Consider the following 19,199-nt stretch of genomic DNA (forward strand, 5'->3'; position numbering starts at 1 on the left):
TAGCTGTTTCATAAAAATCTACAGAATCATCATTTCAGTGGTGTCACCCTTGGTAATGTCACAGGAGAGACTCACTGTCCTTGGCTCCCAACTCCTGAGCCTCTGGCTGGTGGAAATTTTGATAATATAATGTCATCGGAAGTGGGGCAAGTTGGGTATCATTCGAGAGCCCTTCTCCCCGCCCCCCAAACTCAGTAGTACCAAACACGGCAAACCTAGAACAATTATGTAGATATATATTAGAGAAAATGTTTAAAAGTCAGTGTTGTGTTAATTACATTTTAACACCAGGATGCATTGCTTACATAAAAAAGACTTAAAACATTCATTCATCCAAGTCATCAGTGTTGTCTCTGTCTAGGGCACCACTGCTAGATGCATTGTCACACTAATCCTCATCTGTTCCGCACTCACACATCTATGTGGCAGGCTGCTGGCCAAACATTTGCAGGGCAGTGAGCATCTGGTCTTTGCACATGACCATTCGATTAGCTGAAGAATTGATTCCAGAGAGTGTGGTATTCCTAACATAACTGGTGTGATCAGTCCATCCTCCAAGATCCATCTATGTCCAATAGGGGAGAGTAGTTTTGGATGCACTTAATCAACCTGAAGCCATTCCATTGCCTGGTAATTTGCTTTCCTGATAGCAGATGTAAATGCATCCTTTGTCAGTGGCAATTTTTCTCTGTTTGTCTCCTTCTTGGAAAACATCCACCCATGTAGCTCAGCAAGTGTCCCAATGATGGTCTTCAAATACTAAACTTGGCATATGAATATCTCCAGCTGTTCCAGGTACCTTCAAAGTGAGGAAGGAGTCTTTGGTGGCTGAATTAAATGCCTTCCAGTAAGATAATTTGATGTTTCCAGCCAACTGTCCAGTAATGTCACATTCGGAAACGGCATGGAAATCTTTCAGGATGGCATCTTTTAATGGTTCAAATGTTAGGAACACATCTCTGATGCATATAGAGCAATTCTGTTCCCCAGCAGGAGGCACAGAGAGCACTAGGACATCTGCGTCTTGTGCAAATATCCAAAGTTTAGTAGCATTTGTGGCATTGTTGGCATGCAAGATAATATTAGTGTCAGCCTCCTCATGGGAACTACAAAGAAACTCCACTGAATAGTGTGAGGCAACAGCTTGATTATGCCATGTGACAACTAAATTCTTCAAGCAATTCTTCACATGTTTTTCCTGCAAGGTATGCATTTAACTTATCCTTTTTGTGAGTATGAGATAATAGCTACTTCATCGCGACACTGAGATGTTCATGGAGTCAATGAATTTGTATTAGACAGGTGCAATAGCATGGAGGCTCTTCTTTCTGGTAATATTTTAAATTGATTTTTCTGCATACATGTCAAATACTAGGTGGACTTCATCATAGGTCCAGTATTTTCTCTGTGACCTCATAATGAAGTATTCGGCCCAATCTTGGCAGGGGTTAACAGGTTCTGGTTTGCTGAGAACTTGTACCTGAGTCATACCATTCCATAGCATTCAAACATCAATTATGATACCTTGGAGAACTCAGACTTTCGCAAAGTCTCATGTAGATCAACATCATGCTGAGATCTGGGCATGATCAGGAGATGAGCAACCACGGAGTCGGCGCCTATGTAACCAGGTATCATGTTCTGAACATTATCCGGTAACACAGTACTGTCAACTGAGGGCTACAATGTAACTTGGTGAGGGCTGCATGTTTGACATGCTTGTGTTAAAGAATAATTTTTAAAAGTTGATTTTTCAGTATTTTCTTGAATAGTTATCTATGTAAGTGTTCTAGGCTTGTCATGTTTGGTACCATTGCGTTTGTGAGAGAAAGGGCCTGTGAATGATGCCCATTTTTTGATGACACTGTATTATCAAAATTTCCACCAACCCGAGGACTTCAAGCTGGGAGCCTGGGGAGGGAGGCAGTGAGTCCCCCCTGCCACACTGCAGAGCGTAACACCATTGAAATTAAGATTCTGTAGATTTTTATGAATAAATGACAACTGTCTTATCTTTCTGGGGAAGCCTCGGGGTGAGACTTACAACTACTTTGCATCAGCTCTACTGGCGTAAGGTTGCTGCAACACAACTGTGAATTCCTCCCAGAAAAGATCAGAAAATTGTACAGCTGGCACAGCTAATGATATAGGTGCAGGATCAGAGGAAATTATACAGAGTAGTGTGAAGTCTAATTAAATAATAATACTTACAAAGCTCTATACAAGTGCACATTTATGCCCCTCACCAAAACATCTCTACATGAACCGTTGTTTGCACTAGGAAAAACATAGGCTTTATATCTTCTCATCACTAAAAAATGCTGGAATCTCTGCTCAAACTTCAATCACCTTATGTCAGAGCCCATAACTGGAAAATTTCAGCCTCAAAGATGAATGTTTTCTAAACTTACGAGCATGTGAAAACAAAAGGTTATGACAGAAATTGGTTTGCAGTGTCAACTACTTCTGGTGGTCACTAGTTGCAACTGGCAGAATATAAAGATCACTTTATCCCTTGCTGTAATGCAGCTACCTCTGGGGTGGAACATACCGAAGGCATTACACAGCATACAACAACATTCTTCAAAATTTGAGACACAAAATGAAGAGGAGTGTGACGTTATTGATATAAATGGGGACCATATAGAACATGGGTTGCAACCAAGGTCCTGTAGTGGCACCAAACCTTGGGTAAAGGGGGTCATCTAAGGTGTCTAAGACCAGGTTCTGGGTTGCTGGTTATGATTATGCTGTCTGTATGTCTGCGTATCATTTTGTAGTTGAAGTTATAAGTATTGGCTCTGTAATGTCTGTATTCTGTATTATGCTCTGCCTCTGGGAAGTGTCCCAGACAAAGCTGATGTTAGCCCGGCATAGCTGGCTTGATGGCCCATTAAAGGGCCATCGGCTACACAATTGACCCATGGAGAGAAGGCAGACACGCCTTGTGACTCAGCAAAGTATGCAGGGACTGGCCCATGTGACTCCAGGCTCCATTTTGCTGTAAATTTCCACAGTGAAGACAAAGGGATTCTTACACCTGGAAAAGTCTATATAAGGCTAATGCCTCATCTCCATCTGGTCTTCAATCCTGCTTCTGACCTCTGGAGGGACTTTGCTACAAACTGAAGCTTTACACAAGGGACTGAGGACCCATCCCAGTGGGGGATGTATTCCAGAGACTTAATCTGAACCTGCAGTTTACTCCAGCACTGCTGCAAGCCTGAACTAAGAACTTTGCCATTACTGTATGTAATTGATTCCATTTAACCAATTCTACCTCTCATCTCTACCTTTTTCCCTTTGTAAATAAACCTTTAGATTTTAGATTCTAAAGGATTGGCAACAGTGTGATTTGTGGGTAAGATCTGATGTGTATATTGACTTGGGTCTGGGGCTTGGTCCTTTGGGATCGAGGGAACCTTTTTCTTTTATTGGGGTGTTGGTTTTCATAACCAATCATCCCCAGGACGAGTGCACTGGTGGTGATGCTGGGAGACTGGAGTGTCTAAGGAAATTGCTTGTGTGACTTGTGGTTAGCCAGTGGGGTGAGACCAAAGTCCTTTTTGTCTGGCTGGTTTGGTTTGCCTTAGAGGTGGAAAAACCCCAGCCTAGGGCTGTGACTGCCCAGTTTAAGCAATTGGTCCTGATTTGGCACTCTCAGTTGGGTCCTGCCAGAATCGCTCCGTCACAAGGAGATTATATCCAACTGAACTCAGGACAGCAGAATGTAGTTACCTACAATATGTTGTCAATTGCCTATTGATTAGAAGTGAATACACTGATTCAGAAAATTAAGAACTCCAGAAACAAACCCTGAATATAAACCACCACACCACCTGGATTCTCTCTCTCTCTCTCTTTTTTTCCCCCTTTTTTTTCTTTTGAGATTCTGAAATGTATTGATAAGGATTTAGCCTTCCTGGTTTCGGTGGGAGAAATAACCCTGTGGTCATTGGTAGATCTAATCATCATAGGACCCTACACCCTCCATTACAGTCACAGAAATCTCTTCCTCCAAAGGGTATGGCTACACTTACAAATCTGCAGCGCTGGTAGTTGCAGCGCTGGTCGTCCAGCTGTGCAGGGCCAGCACTGGTGTGTGGCCACAGTCACAGCTACCAGCGCTGCAGTGTGGCTACATTTGCAGCGCTGTTGGGAGTGATGAATTATGGGCAGCTATCCCAGCATTCAAGTGGCAGCAACGTGCTTTTCAAAAGAGGGGGGGGGCAGTGTGACAGGGACCGGGGGGGGGGGGGAAGAGAGAGTGGATTTTTGGAACTGACACTGTGCAAAATCAGAAAAATTTCCCACCCCCTTACTGTTAACTGCAAACAGCCTGCATCCAACATACTCTCTTTCCCCCCTCTGCCCCCTCCCCCCGTTTCTCTCAAGCAAAGCAAACACTCAACCCCTGTGAATGACTCCTTTTCTCGCTGCTGGTCAAGCAAAATGCAAACACTCAACCCCTGTGAATCACGCAGGGAGGAGGATCTCATTTGATTGTTCACAGATTGATCACAGCAAACAGGAGCTGATAAGCAGCTCCCGTAGCAATGGAGCTCTGGAGGTTCACAACAAAACAAAGAGAGGCTGCATAACAAAACAAAGGGAGTAATTTAGTTAAAAGCATTCTGGGATACACCTTTATACCCTGGAGGCCAATAACAGCGCTGGTGTGTGGTCACTTGATCACCAGCGCTGCAGCACCAGCGCTGCAATCCTTATTCCCCATGCTGAGTGAGGTGTACAGCCAGCGCTGCAGCCAGGGAGTTGCAGCGCTGGAAGTGCCCTGCAGGTGTGGCCACTTACTAATTGCAGCGCTGGAAAGCCTCCACCAGCGCTGCAACTCGCAAGTGTAGCCAGAGGGCTAGTCAATCCTTAATTATGTTCTAGGTTCTCTCTTAATATGATGAGTGGTGTACTGGGGAGAGTTTGATTGACCTTTTACCCCTCCTGCCCTCCTCCACAATTTTAGAGAACAGGGATAGTTGCATCATTTGTGTACTTTGGGGATGAGACAGCTTTGCATGCACTGAAAGGCTAATGTGCAGCTTCAGTGAGATTCAAATGAGTGTTTGCAATCCTGCAGCTAACTAAAGGGGTGGGTAGGGAGGCTGCCGCCCCCCAAAAGATAAAGCAGGATGATGTTAGGAGTGCATGTGTTTACTTCCCAGTTCTTCCAAACATCATGAAAGCCTCCTGAAGATGTTAAAAGTGTGTGAGATGCTCAGAAGTTCACCCTGATCCGCTGGAAAAAAAAACCTCAAATAGGGGGAAGCCCAGAACTGTAGGAGGTTTGGAAGAGCAGTGTTGCTGATTCTCCTGCTTTTATCACAATATTAGGGTTTTATTTCCCCCCTTAAGCTCCTGGATTCCTGTGGCGATGTGAGAACCTCAGCATTTTTCTTAATTACTGAAAACATGAACCCTAAAGGCTCCAGTACCAGATGACAACTAGAAAGAACCCCATGTTTATTTATTTTTTTTAAAAAAACTTATGATTTTTAGCCCAATCTCATGATTTTTGCTGCTTGACTCATGATTTTAGAACACTTGAGGCTGGTTTTAGGGGGCAAAGGTCGCATGGTTTAGGGAGTTACCTTTAAAGATTTAGCTAAACTAGTAAGAAACTGTCAAACTTCTGGATACTTCTCTGAACCAAACTCAGACTCTGACATGTTGAAGTTTGACCACCCCCTCTTGCTGACGTGTTTAGTATTTCAGTGCTTCTTTATAGTCAAGACAAGTGAGGCAGTGAGTGTGTGCATTCAATGCTGGGAATACCGTCAGACATGACATGCCTCATTTGCTATTTCAAACCTGGTCGCTTGACTCTTGGCCCTTGGCCAAAGATAACTAGTGCGAAAACCTTTAACTTTTTAAGTTAAGCATCAAACCTAATTACGATACCTAAACTGACTAACTAAACTACTAAACCAACAACTAAAGGCTCTGTCTAAAGAGGTTTGGGATCTTCTTTCCAGATCTGTTCTGGTCTGTTGCAGCTGGCGGTTGGAAGGAACTTGTAAGGTGATGAGTCACTCCTGTGCTAGGCTCCAGCCAATCCACAAGCTGGGAACTGGTCATGTGACTCCCAGACCAGGTATATAAGCCTCACAAAGCGCAATAGCCGCTCAGTCTGCTCAGTGTCACTGTAGGGCTTGGAACTCATGCTTGACTGACAGTGGCAAGATTCTGCAAGCCTTAGCCTGCTCTTGCTCCAGCCATGCTCTCACTCTAACTCTATCCTGGACTCTTGAGTCTGACTCTGACCACTAGGCATGACCATCCCCATCACAGTTTCTGTCAGAACTGAGTTGATCCGGGTGTGGCACACTCTAGAATGTTCAAGAACAGATGAGGGAAGGGTGGGTGTGTGGGCGCTGCTAGGTAGGTTCCATTGTCTGATCTGCACATGGCTGCTGCATCCCAAAGGATCTACAAAGGAGCTAAGATTTATCATCTCCCATTTTACAGTTGGAGAAACTGAGGCACAGAAAGGTGACGAGACTGTCCCAAAGTCACAGGTCATTTCACCTCTCTCTGCCTCTACAGGTCAGCTGAATCCCATTTCAGTATTCTATCCAATAGGCCACATCATACATACTCCTACATCCATGGCTATACACATGCATTCTTGCATATACAATATCATATCTACATTATACACACATACCTATAAAACACACAGCTACACGCATCCCTTCCTGCATGCACCTGTGCACACTTCTATAGCTATATACACACATGTACATCGTGATACCTACACACACTCGCACACTTAAATACACAAACATGCATAGATACACAGATTTGTATGTTTCCCTACCACCCACCAAAAAAAATCAACAACAAAACTCTATTCCCTTAAAGTTGCTCAGGCACATCTCCTATCCACACAATAATTAAAAATCAAGGAAATCTCCACCTGTCACATTTGCTTTCACAACAGCCTCAACTCACATGCTTTCGCATTATCTGCTTATTCACAAGTCCTAATTCTGTTCTGCTGCTCCCATGTCAATCTGGAGTAAATCCATCAAAATCAGTGGATTTACTCCAGATTTACACCAGTGTAACTGAGAGAAGAATTTGGCCCTCAGATTGTGGTTCTACAACAAACATGCTTTCAGTTCCAACACACAGAATCACACAACGCACGCATCCAAATCTTCACAATCACACTCAGACAGAAACAATAACTCTAATCTCATCTGAATGGACTATAAAACCTACCTAGCGGTGCCCACACACCCACCCCTCCCCCATCAGTTCTTGAGCATTCTAAGGTGTGTGCCTGTAAACATACCTGGAGGGGTTACGTCTGTAATGTGTTACTGTATTTGTATCTGGAAAAGTATGAGGTCAGAGGAAAGTTTGGCATCTCAATGTGAGGCATTAGATGTGCACTTGGTGAGGATGTTCTGGGTTGGAATAGAAAGATAGAATCTCTATTGACATTTCAAAGAGGAAATGGTTTAAAAACTGCTACATGTCTGAAAAGCAGGCTCTAAAGAGTGTGACAAGCACCTAGAAAATCAAAGTTTCTCCTTCTTGAGGTTGTTCATGTTTGAGGATAATTGATTCCTGTGAGTGACCATGCTTAATTTAGGGATTCACACCCTGCTTTAAGTGGAAAACTAAACACATCCTTAGGTTTGGGGAAGACGGGGGTGCCTCTGTAATGCACACCCATATCTACACATCCTCACACACCAGGAATAACCCTGTTGAAATCAATGGAGTACACCAGTGGAAAACTAATGTGAGGGAAGAATCAGGACTGCAGTACATGATCCCACATATGAACACAAATGCATGCACAAATATATTCCGATATCCACACAGAGTTACCCAGAGGTACACAGTAATATACAAAACACCCATCTTCAAATACATACAAGCACACAATGACATGCACGCACGCACACACACACACACACACACACAGGCTGTTTGTGGGAAAGGATGCTGCTCAGACCCAGTTGATGAAGATGTAGGAGGATCCAGATAAAGTGAGCACTGCAGCATGAGCAGTGACTCTGCAGCTAGCTCAGGGCTTCCTCTTGAAGTGTGGGCGCTTTTTTTTTTCTTCAACTTCCTTCCTGCTCTAACTGCCAAAGCTCAAAACTGAACGCAGAGAGCAGAGAGGGACCCCGGACGCAGACGCCAGGCAGTGAGTATAAATGCAGATAACTCGGGGGAGATGGAAAAGAGCCTTCTCACTGTGCTACCACAGTTTGAGCCTGTTCCCTGTGGCAGAGAGGGGGATTGATTTGCACAGCTTTACAATAGGAAAGGGTCTGAAGTGCAAAGAGGATGGTCCTGGCTGCACCAGAAAGGGAAGTTAGACAGCAGTGAGGAGAAAGGGGAGATGGCTGTGCACTGCGCTGTCAGTGAGCCTGGCAAATGCTTGTGAAGGATTGGAGGGGGATGGGAGTTGTCTCCTGCCCAGGCTCCTGGGTAAATAATGCTTTGCTTTGCTTTGCTTTCCCGAGGGGCCTGCTCAGGCAATGGGGTATTTTACCTTTCATCCCTGGAGGGTGGGGCTGGGAGAGGAAGTAGTTTACCCTGCATCATGGAAAATTCCAATGCATTCCCTCTGCCAAATCCTCATTCTTGCGTAGATAAGCCCTATGTTTGGGGGTTACGTTTTACGTGAGTTTGATGCTCTTAAGAAGCACTAGTTAAATGGCTGATGCCCCCTATTTATGCCCAGGGCAGATACCATACAGCACAGGGAGCGGCAGTAAGGTCTTTCTCTGCCTGCTGCCTCCTGTCAGCATGGCTCCCTCTGACCTACAGTGAGCACTTCTGAAGCTTCAACCTCCCCTGCCCGTTCAACCCTGGGACTCTGCCAAAGTGGGTGGCTGGTACCAATGATTATGGTGTTTTTGCTCTTTGCCTTTTGAAGCTGTCACTTTCTGGCAGGGGCTCCCTAGCTTGTTGTGTGTGTCTCCCCCATGGCCAGAGACAAGCCCCGGGTCCTCACAGACACAATTTGAAATCTAGTGCGTGAAAAGAGGGAGGTGACAAGGGGCAGGGCAGGGCAGAGGCACAGGGAAGGCCGAAGAATCTGTGGGAGTGGGTTGGGGCCAGAGAAAGTGTTCTTGGTCGGAAACAAATCTTTAATTTCTTTCCAAAAGTGTTTTAAGGGTTAATTTTATTTTTTCATTGTAAAAGTGGCCACTCGGTGTATAGACAATATATCCGAAGAGCCACAGGGGCATCACTCTTCCTGCTGGGCCAGTGAGGCAAACCACACCCGTGTGCACTAACAAACAAGGTGGAGGAAGCTGAGGTGTCCAGAAGACGCTCTGATATGTTCCATTTTGTAGATGACTGTAGTGAGTGAGCACGCATGTGCATAGAAGGCCCTTCCTTTCCTACTGAAATTAATGGGAGTTTTGCAGAGAGCTGACTGGGACCTTGAACCCTAGAAATAAAACTCAGGCATGGGCCTGAGCTACTCCACATAGTAGGGAGCAGCAGCGCAAGCATATGAATGAGCCAGGACAGTATCCATACCAGGGGGGACTAGCCAGAGCCCTATCCCTTTGGTTCACTAGGTAATTGGGTAGTCTGCCATTCCAGCCTGCCCAATGGGTTGCTAAGATCTCTGGGAGGTTTAGGGCACCCAGAGGAATTCCTGAGAAGGGGAGCCCTCTGCACTAGTTCTGATGGAAAGTTCCTCAGCCCTGGGCAAAGCAGGAGGAAGATCTGAGGGAGTAACCAAGGGAGTAACCAGACATTTCAGGACAAAATTCTGTTTGCCACCTCCCTCCCTTTCCCTCTATCAGTGTCTTTTTCTCCTTCTCCCTCTGTGTCTCCCTCTATGATAAATCATAAAGACCCTCATGGAGGGAGTGAGGAGTGGGGAGGTCAGGCGGACAAGATGGTGGGGGGAATGATCAAAAGTTTCAGGGCTTCATCATGCATTCTTCATGTTGAAGCTGCGGGATCAATCAGATTTTTCCCCATAGGATCCTGGAACAGGCCTGGATTTCCTCTTCTATGAGGACAATCTCGGGTTCTTTCGTCATGGAATGCAGACTCCCAGAACCAATTTTTCAGTTGGTGTAAATCAGGGCAGTTGCAATGAAGTCACCAATGGGAAGATTTGACCTCTCTCCTCATCTGTAGGGCTGTCTCAGATTTCCTTTTCTCCCCACTGGCTTCTCAACATTAGCGCCAGACTCACTCAAAGGTTTAATTGTAATGCAGTCTCATAGAATATGTATTATCCATTGGAAGGCATGACCAAATCTGTCTGTTCCTTGGCTCTTTAGTCAGTCTATTATCTATCACCTTTACGCCACCAAAGGCATCTGCCAACATGCTTCTCCTGGAGTTTTTCCTTCAGTCTCACCAGGGGTACGTCTTCACTACCGGCCGGATCGGCGGGTAGCAATCGATTTCTCGGGGATCGATATATCGTGTCTCATCTAGATGTGATATATCGATCCCCGAACGCGCTCCTGTCGACTCCGGAACTCCACCAACGCAAACGGCGGTAGCAGAGTCGACATGGGGAGCCGTGGACATCGATCCCGCGCCGTGAGGACGGTAAGTAATTCGATCTAAGGTACTTCGACTTCAGCTACGCTATTCACGTAGCTGAAGTTGCGTATCTTAGATCGATTCCCCCCCCAGTGTAGACCTGCCCCAGGACTGGGATAATGTCTGAAGCTGCCAACCTGAGTGTGACTCAGCCTTGCACAGTTCTATTCACAAACTCATCCCAGGAGAGTCATTTTAATTTAATTTTTTTTTTTGATGAGTGAGTGAAATATGTCATTATCATCAACATACCCATTGAGTGAGTGGGCAAACACTAGGTTACCTACCTAGAGAGAAGAATTAGAGGGAAATTAATAGAGACATTTAAAATAACTAAGGGTAAAGTGGAAGTGTATCAATTCCCCCTTTCATATTATCCCATGACACAAGAATGAATGGTCAGTCACTAAAATGAATGACCACCATACATAGAGTCAAGTATCAGAGGGGTAGCCGTGTTAGTCTGGATCTGTAAAAGCAGCAAAGAGTCCTGTGGCACCTTGTAAACTAACAAACGTATTGGAGCATGAGCTTTCGTGGGTGAATACCCACTTCGTTGGATGCATGTAACCAGATCAGCCACACCATCACCGGTTCATTTGCCTGCACATCCACCAACGTAATATACGCCATCATATGCCAGCAATGCCCCGCTGCTATGTACATCGGCCAAACTGGACAGTCCCTACGGAAAAGGATAAATGGACACAAATCAGATATTAGGAATGGCAATATACAAAAACCTGTAGGAGAACACTTCAATCTCCCTGGACACACAATAGCAGATCTAAAGGTAGCCATCCTGCAGCAAAAAAACTTCAGGACCAGACTTCAAAGAGAAACTGCTGAGCTTCAGTTCATCTGCAAATTTGACACCATCAGCTCAGGATTAAACAAAGACTGTGAATGGCTTGCCAACTACAAAGCAGTTTCTCCTCCCTTGGTTTTCACACCTCAACTACTAGAAGAGGGCCTCATCCTCCCTGATTGAACTAACCTCGTTATCTCTAGCCTGCTTCTTGCTTGTATATATATACCTGCCCCTAGAAATTTCCACTACATGCATCTGACGAAGTGGGTATTCACCCACGAAAGCTCATGCTCCAATACGTCTGTTAGTCTATAAGGTGCCACAGGACTCTTTGCTGCTTTTACACTATACATAGAACAAATCAAACTAAATTGTCACACAGCAAAGAATGATTTGGTCGATGTGCAGTATCTACTGTTGCCTATGGGACTGTGGCTGGGTTTTTTTAAACCTTTCTCAGAAGCATCAAAAATTGGCCACTACCATATACCAGACTAGATGGACCAGTCATCTGATTCATTAAGGCAGAACCTACAGTCCTATCTACTCAACCGCTCAACCTTTCCTTCCTTATTCCGGCCATTCATCCCCTACTCTACCTCATTCTCTCCTTTTGGCCATCCATTCTCCATCCATCCACCTATCTCCTCATCCTCGCTCCACTTTTTCTGTCTCTCTTTACCTCTTTCTGTGCAGCCACCAGAGCAGGTTCATTCTTCAAACTGGTGACTTCAGTGCAGCTGCACTGATTTATACCAACTGAAGAAGTGACTCTGGAAGTCTGGGATAATCCCAGGATTCCATGGGGAAAGAACCTGCCATTGTCCTCATGGAAGAGGAAATCCAGTGAGCAGCTCCTGTCTAAGCCTGGGCTGAGACAACTGCTCACTGACTTTAGTTCTCACTTCCTCTTGCCCCTGCGATGTCTTTATGGTTGAAATGCTACTGCTCAGAGCAGATCTGCAGCTGGGGCAAGTGTTGTCATAGGAACAGACCGCACATTTCCTTCCTGCACAGGAAGTGGATCCCGTCATTGCACGAAGTGAGCTATTTTCAAGAGTGTGCAGCAGAGAAAGTCTGGGGCATGTGCAGCTGGATTTATTTTCTTGAGCAAAGAGGGTTTATTTAATCAGTTCAGTTAAGAGAGTCATTATCAGGTATTTTATCTCCTTGTACATTCTGTGTTTCTAAGTGTTATTTATAACCCATTAGAAGCAGGAAAATTAAACCTTTTCCTTAATGACCTTTATTTCCTTCCATGCTTCTGTATATGACAGTGGCTTTAATGTGAAGTCATTGATCAGTGCTGGGGCTGCTTTTCCTAGTTATTGTAGGGGTGTGCTGGGATTGCACAAAGTGGCTTGTTGCAAAATGTCATTGTTTCCATCTAAGTTGTTTTCTCACTCCTGGAGGCCCCACAAAAGGTGGGAGACAAGAAAGAAAGACAAGGGGGGAGAAGCATATCTAACTGAAAATGCAGAAACAGCAACAACAGACTAATTCAACCCTTGAGCAATAGATTTCTGAGCATTTTGCTTTGGCATTAGGTTACGACATTGAATGTGGTGCTGGTGCAAGTAGAGTGACCAGATGTCCCGATTTTATAGGGACAGTCCCGATTTTGGGGTCTTTTTCTTATATAGGCTCCTATTACCCCCCATCTCCTGTCCTGGTTTTTCACAGTTGCTGTCTGGTCACCCTAGGTGCAAGGCAGTAGTGCTGGGACAATTTGTATAGTGAGGGTGCTGAGAGCCATGGAACCAAACTGTAAACCCTGTATATGATAGAAACCACTGCAAGCCAGTGGGAGCTGCAGGACCGTGAGCACCCCTAGTTCCAGCACCTATGGTGCCAGGTGTCTGACTGACAACCCTGGAGACTAAGTTGCTTTCTCCAGAGAACAAATACCCCCTAGGCTGTACCCACCTGCTTTGTCCTGCCAATGACTGGCTGTATTGCTCTCCTCAGGCCAAGAGACCATGACTGAGAAAACCCCAGACCTACATGTAGAGGAAGAGGATGATGACGTGGACGGCAAACTCAACTATAAGCCCCCACCCCAGAAATCGCTTCAGGAGCTCCAGGAGCTAGACAAGGATGATGAAAGCCTTGCTAAGTACAAGAAATCCCTGCTGGGGGATGGGCCTGTGGTGGCAGGTATGGATCTCTGATGGAAAAGGCTTATAGAGAAATACAGTGTGTGTCCAATCCTGGTTGTGGGAGGACACTATGGTGGCATGCATTGCGGGGAAGTATTGAATTGTCCCCAATGGGGAGGGGCCAGTAGATATTTGCATTGCTTTTGCTGCAGTATAGGAGCAAGCTACCAGATATATGCCTGACTGGGGTGGGTGGACTCAAATGGAGATAGGGTCTATAGTGTCAGGTCTGTGGCTAGGGGTGTCTGGGATGGGGCCAAGGCTTGTGGAGGCATGTATGCCTGCCTGAGAGAGTTCCTACTGAGAAAGAGTTTTGTGGTCTCAGGTATGTGTCCAAGGGGGAATTCTGCTTGGAGGGACCCAAGGTGGCAGCTATGCCTGGGGTAGTTCTTGCTAGGGCAGCATCATGTGGTGGAAGGTATGTTCCTGACAGTCTCTTCTAGAGGGGTAGTGGGATGTGGTTTATGGAATGTTTCCCATTGGGCGAGGTGCATGGTTCTGTCTTCCTAAGAGGGCCCAGTCATTATTCCACGTTGGATGACAGAGCAATCTTTAAACAGGGAGATGAGGAAGGGACCCTTAATGCCTCTCCCTCCCTCCACTTGGATTTTGCAACCCAATTGGCCTCCTCTTTCCAATCCTACAGACCCAACAGCTCCCAACGTGGTAGTCACACGGCTCACCCTGGTATGTGATTCTGCTCCAGCACCAATCACCATGGACCTTACTGGTAGGTGAAGGCTCCTTCCTTTGTCACATATGGGAATGATCAGAGGTCCAGCCCAAATTTCAAGTCTAGGGATAATTCCAGAGACCTGTTTCCTTTTTGAAGTTGGTCCTGTGTAAAGTGAGGTAAACCCTAGGGGAATATTCCCTATGGAGATCTTGGGCCTAGTTTCTTATTTAAAGTACAATTATAGTAAAAAGAAGATTAGAAGTAATAAAAAACATGTCTGTGGTCAGGGCCGGTGCAAGGACGTTTCGCGCCCTAGGCGAAACTTCCACCTTGCGCCCTCCCCTATCCCAGAGCCCCCGCCCTGAGGCCACCCCCGTGGCAGCTCCTCCCCTCCGCCCTGAGGCGCCCCCCCAGCTCACTCCTGCTCCGCCTCCACCCCGAGCACGCCATCGCTGCTTCACTTCTCCCGCCTCCCAGGCTTGCGGCACCTAAGCTGATTGGCACTGCAAGCCTGGGAGGTGGGAGAAGTGAAGCAGCTCACTCCTGCCCCGCCTCCTCCCCGAGCACGCTGTGGCTTCTTCACTTCTCCCATCTCCCAGGCTTGCAGCGCCAATCAGCTTAGGCACCGCAAGCCTGGGAGGCGGGAGAAATGAAGCAGCCACAGCATGCTCGGGGAGGAGGCAGAGCAGGGGTGAGCTGGGGTGGGGAGTTCCCCAGTGTGCCCCCCACCCTTACTTGCTGCAGGTGGCCCTCCCCGCGCCCCCTTGCCCCAGCTCCCTCCGCCTAAATGCTGGGAGCGACTAGGGCGGCCGAAGATCTGGCCGCCGTGGTCGCTGCCGAAGAAAATGCCACCCCCCAAATCCTAGTGCCCTAGGCGACTACCTAGGTCACCTAATAGGTTGCACCGGCCCTGTCTGTGGTCTCCATCTTCAACTCCTCTGCAGAAGATCTTGGAAATCTCTAAGAATTGCAGGTCTTAGAGTTCCCTGTACAAAGGGAAAGGCACATGCTCTGATTTCTACCTAGCTAGCTCCTACCAGCACAAGATATAGGTACATGTTAGAGTAACAGGACATTTTGAAACTGCAGTGTCAAGCAACCTTGCACTTCCGGCTTCAGGGGACATGGTGAGAGAGTCATGCTTCACCATATATGGGCTTCTTATCAGAGAGAGGAAGTCAGGACTGGCAAGGCATTGATACTTCCTGTTCAACTGAAATCCCCAGCATGCACGTACAGCATTGCAAAGCCATTTATCTTCACACACTGTGCAGCCCAACTGAGATTCCAGCCGAGACATGCCCAGCCTCCACTCCCTCTCACTGGAACCAGAGACTCCACATGAGTGAAACAGTTAACATGCGCATAGCGGGCCATGCTACACACCTGGTTCGCTGGAGTAACAGGAAGGCAAAACACGTCTGCACACACACGTGTGCCTCTCATTAGTGTATCTGCACACACACACATGCCTCTTGAGAATGCATGTGCGCACACACACACAAGTGTGCACATGAATGTATATACACAAGCATCCTCTGTTTTTGTGTATGAAGAGGAGCATGTATGTGTATGCATGCACATACCTGTGTACACACACGGACATGCACGCACCTGTATGTATGCATGCACCTGTATATATTATGCACATTCATAAAGAAGCTTGCATATACACACCTGCATACACATTTCACAGGTGTGCTATAGAAAAAGATGATGGAAGGGCACATCCATTCCCTGGAAGAGAGTCTGGTTTCTTCTCTTTGTGGCAATACTATCTGTTTGATTCTCTCTCTACAGGGGATGTTGCGGCACTGAAGAAAGAGACATTTGTACTAAAGGAAGGAGTTGAATACAGAGTTAAGATCCACTTCAAAGTGAGTCACTTTCCTTTTGGTTGCTTCCCATAGGTTGTTCAGTGCTCGCTCCAGTTACCAGCCAGTCATCACAGATAACTAGAGCTGAGCAAAATGTTGGAAATGATGCTCTGAACCATGTAAAACTTAACTGATTTTGGGTATTGTTACAAATCACCTTGGACCACGTGCACCTAAAGTTTGCTAACCTTTGTAAGCCTGTTGTGTGAACCTGATGAAGCAGGTGGTGAACTGGAGGTTGCAGTGAAAATTCATGCTTGGAAATGGTTCATACATGTCATTATGTGAAACTCAGTAGCTGTGACAGAGTTTTGCTGTCTGTTTTTGGGACTCAAAGCAAAATTTGATTCCACACAAACCAAAACTGGGAAAAAAAGCTTCCCATGAAGCCCTGTGAAGCTAATCTGCTGAGTGTTGCTGGGCTTCCCAAACACCTAGTGGTGGGTAAAATAGTTGCAGCAAAAGACAAAACTACACAGAATCTGAGATTTTATGCATTGTGTTATGCTCTCCCAAATGGCTTCACATTGCCAAAAATTTCAACAGCATTTCATGCCATTTCCACCTGTTTCCTGTTGAAAATGGGGTGCATTTGAAGAGCAAGGTGGCATGCAAAGCAGACACGTTCATCTTTACAAGTTTTTGTTACAAAATTAGCTGCATTTTGCAGAAAAGCAAAATTTGAGAGATGTTCAATCACCTGAACTGAAAGAGTGAAAATGTTAATGTGGGCAAATTTTCCACCATTTTCACACAGCTCTACTGCACACAGGCCTAGAGATAAAAGCACCCCCAGAGTGACACCCAAGCCTTCTTTATGCTAGGAAATGTTTTCTTAAATTTCTCACCCTTGCTGATAGGATAGGGCTATGCCCAGACTAGTTATCTTAACTCTCTCCCCAGCTCCCAGGGCTGGCCAGGATTGGGATAGGCACAGCAAACTGAGTCCTGGGATGTGAAGGAGCATGCTGTGTTGTTTTCAGATTTAATAATGCACAGTGTGTCCAGACTGTGAGAAGCAGGGGATGCAGCCAGGCTGTGACTCTCCTGGGGAATATTGAGATTACTGGGGCTGTGTCTACATTAGCTAACTAACTAGTTGAACCATCTCCCTCCATATCCTGGGAATGATCTTGCCACCCCTTCAGTGATCCCAGTCTCCTGCAGCCCTAGAGGTGAGGGAGTGAGCTCAGTTAGTCTTACCCTAGACTTGCCCCATCTCTTTGTGCAGAATGCATGACTCCAGTCAGCTGGCTCTGGGGTTTAACATGGGAATGCTCAACTGTGAACCTTGCGCGTCTCCTGCATTCAGCCTTCCCCCAATCCTCTCTGCAATGCCTCCTGAGAGACTGGTTAACCTGTGGGGCCTGGGCAAGGAGAGGAGGAGCTCTGATGCACATTAGAGAAACAGAAGTATCCAGGTTGCGTGAAAACTCATCTCTGGCTATTGAGAAATGCCAGGGCTTCCCTCAGCAATGTCTGCTCCATGTTGGGCCCTGAGGCCTGTCCCATCCTGTCCAGCACAGAGAAGGAGGAGAGTAGTGGCATGGGGGAGCTGGGACAGGAACATCTGTGTGAGGTTGAGGGGAGGAGAGCAGCAAAGATTGCACTGAGACTCTCCTCATTAGACTCATCCCTGATCACTTCCTCTTGCAGGTAAATAGGGACATTGTGTCTGGATTGAAATATGTGCAGCACACCTACCGGACAGGGGTGAAGGGTGAGTAAGAGAGAGCCCCCTCTCCTCCCAAACACACTATCTCCCACGTGCACTCCCAACCCTGCACACAGATTCTCCCATCCTATAGAGAGATTCCCCCAGATCCTTCCAAAGGCTCTCATCCTACACTGAGCCTTCCACAGACACAGCGACAGTCATGGGTACGCCACTCATCACACAGGTTTCCATTATATACATAGCCTGCCCTCCCCACCCTCTCAGAATTTCCTATTCTATACAGAGGCTTCAACAGACACAGGCAAAAACAGCCTGTTCTGCACTACCCCCCAGAGCTTCCAACTGTATAAAGAGCCCTCTTCCTTTTGTACACACACAGCCCCTCTCGCGCTGTCCCGAGGGAGATCCTCATTCCACATATAGATTCTGTATATAGACCTCTTCACAAAATCTCGCATCATTTCATTCAGTGAGTCTGTCCGCTCCCTGCCTCTGCCCTCTCCCCCTCATGCCTGCCTCAGTTCCTGTGTGATCCATACTCGTGAACCCAGCTTTTCCTCTTCTTGTTTACTTCCCTCTTCATGGGCTCTTCCCTTGTGGATTGCTTACTCCTAGTGGATAAAGCTACGTTCATGGTTGGCAGCTATGGGCCACGGCCGGAGGAGTACGAATTCCTGACACCTATCGAGGAAGCACCCAAGGGCATGCTGGCTCGGGGCACCTATCACAACAAATCCTTCTTCACTGATGATGACAAGCATGACCATCTCACCTGGGAGTGGAATCTGTCCATTAAGAAGGAGTGGACAGAGTGAGGTCACGCAAGCTGCCTTCTCCCTCCTTTCCCTGCCTACTGCACTAGTCACCAGGAGTGCCACGCCCTGGACCCGCACACCATGCTGCCCCCTACTGCCACAAAGGGGTTCCAGAAACCTCCTAACCCTTGTTCCTTCCTGCCACAGGAGATTCTGTTAAAAACAGGTCTTTGCACAGGCCCACGGACAGCCTCTGCATTTCCCGCTGCTACACTGAAAATAACCCGCCCAGAGTTGTCGTGACACATGAGGGGTTAAATTGGGAAAAATCCCTCTCTCTGCTGGTCCCTCTTTTGCTCCAAATCAGGTCTCTGAAGTGCCTTTTTGAGGGAACACAATCATCTTGCCAGCTCTACAACTCTCATGGCAGGGTGAATTGCCCCCCTGAATGGTCCTCCGCGGTGTTATTTCTGCCTTGTGCTCCCTGTAAATGGCTGATCCCATTATGGTCCTCTTGTCCTGGTCTGGTGTCCAAATCATAGTCCTGCCTTTAAAGGCAAAACCAGTCAAGGAGATTCAGTTAGCTGCCATGACTTGTAAAGACGTCAGTGTCCCAAGAATAAAGTCAGTTTCTTTCTTCCCTTCCGAGTGAGGCTCTCATTCTTTTGTGGAACATGTCT

General features: G+C 46.6%; 2 protein-coding genes across 3 annotated transcripts in view; one reads left to right on the forward strand and one right to left on the reverse strand.

Annotated features, from left to right (window-relative positions):
* PDE6H (phosphodiesterase 6H) overlaps nt 1-12,123 on the reverse strand; it is a 29,292-nt gene extending 17,169 nt beyond the window's left edge. Inside the window, exon 1 of the mRNA XM_044982316.1 lies at nt 12,057-12,123. The gene's annotated coding sequence lies outside the window, so the exon portion shown is untranslated. The remainder of the gene's footprint in view (nt 1-12,056) is intronic.
* Nucleotides 8,028-19,160, forward strand: ARHGDIB (Rho GDP dissociation inhibitor beta). 2 transcript variants are annotated; one of them, XM_044982269.1, is made up of 6 exons: nt 8,028-8,179; nt 13,343-13,531; nt 14,180-14,263; nt 16,010-16,086; nt 17,743-17,806; nt 18,380-19,160. In XM_044982269.1, the coding sequence occupies exons 2-6, from the start codon at nt 13,354-13,356 to the stop codon at nt 18,577-18,579; spliced, it is 603 nt and encodes a 200-aa protein (XP_044838204.1). In that variant the 5' UTR covers nt 8,028-8,179; nt 13,343-13,353; the 3' UTR covers nt 18,580-19,160. The 2 variants fall into 2 exon arrangements, with proteins under 2 accessions (XP_044838204.1, XP_044838213.1); XM_044982278.1 differs by lacking the exon at nt 8,028-8,179 and adding an exon at nt 12,514-12,531.
* The last annotated feature ends 39 nt before the right edge of the window (nt 19,161-19,199 follow it).

This window comes from Mauremys mutica, chromosome 1 (assembly GCF_020497125.1).
Source record: "Mauremys mutica isolate MM-2020 ecotype Southern chromosome 1, ASM2049712v1, whole genome shotgun sequence".
Taxonomy (NCBI): domain Eukaryota; kingdom Metazoa; phylum Chordata; order Testudines; family Geoemydidae; genus Mauremys; species Mauremys mutica.

What these genes read in the sequence shown, in the direction of transcription:
- ARHGDIB (XM_044982269.1), top strand. Translation starts at nt 13,354, where the DNA reads ATGACTGAGAAAACCCCAGACCTACATGTAGAGGAAGAGGATGATGAC. An exon ending in GGATGGGCCTGTGGTGGCAG is followed by an intron (nt 13,532 to 14,179) that starts GTATGGATCTCT and finishes CCAATCCTACAG; the next exon opens with ACCCAACAGCTCCCAACGTG. An exon ending in AATCACCATGGACCTTACTG is followed by an intron (nt 14,264 to 16,009) that starts GTAGGTGAAGGC and finishes CTCTCTCTACAG; the next exon opens with GGGATGTTGCGGCACTGAAG.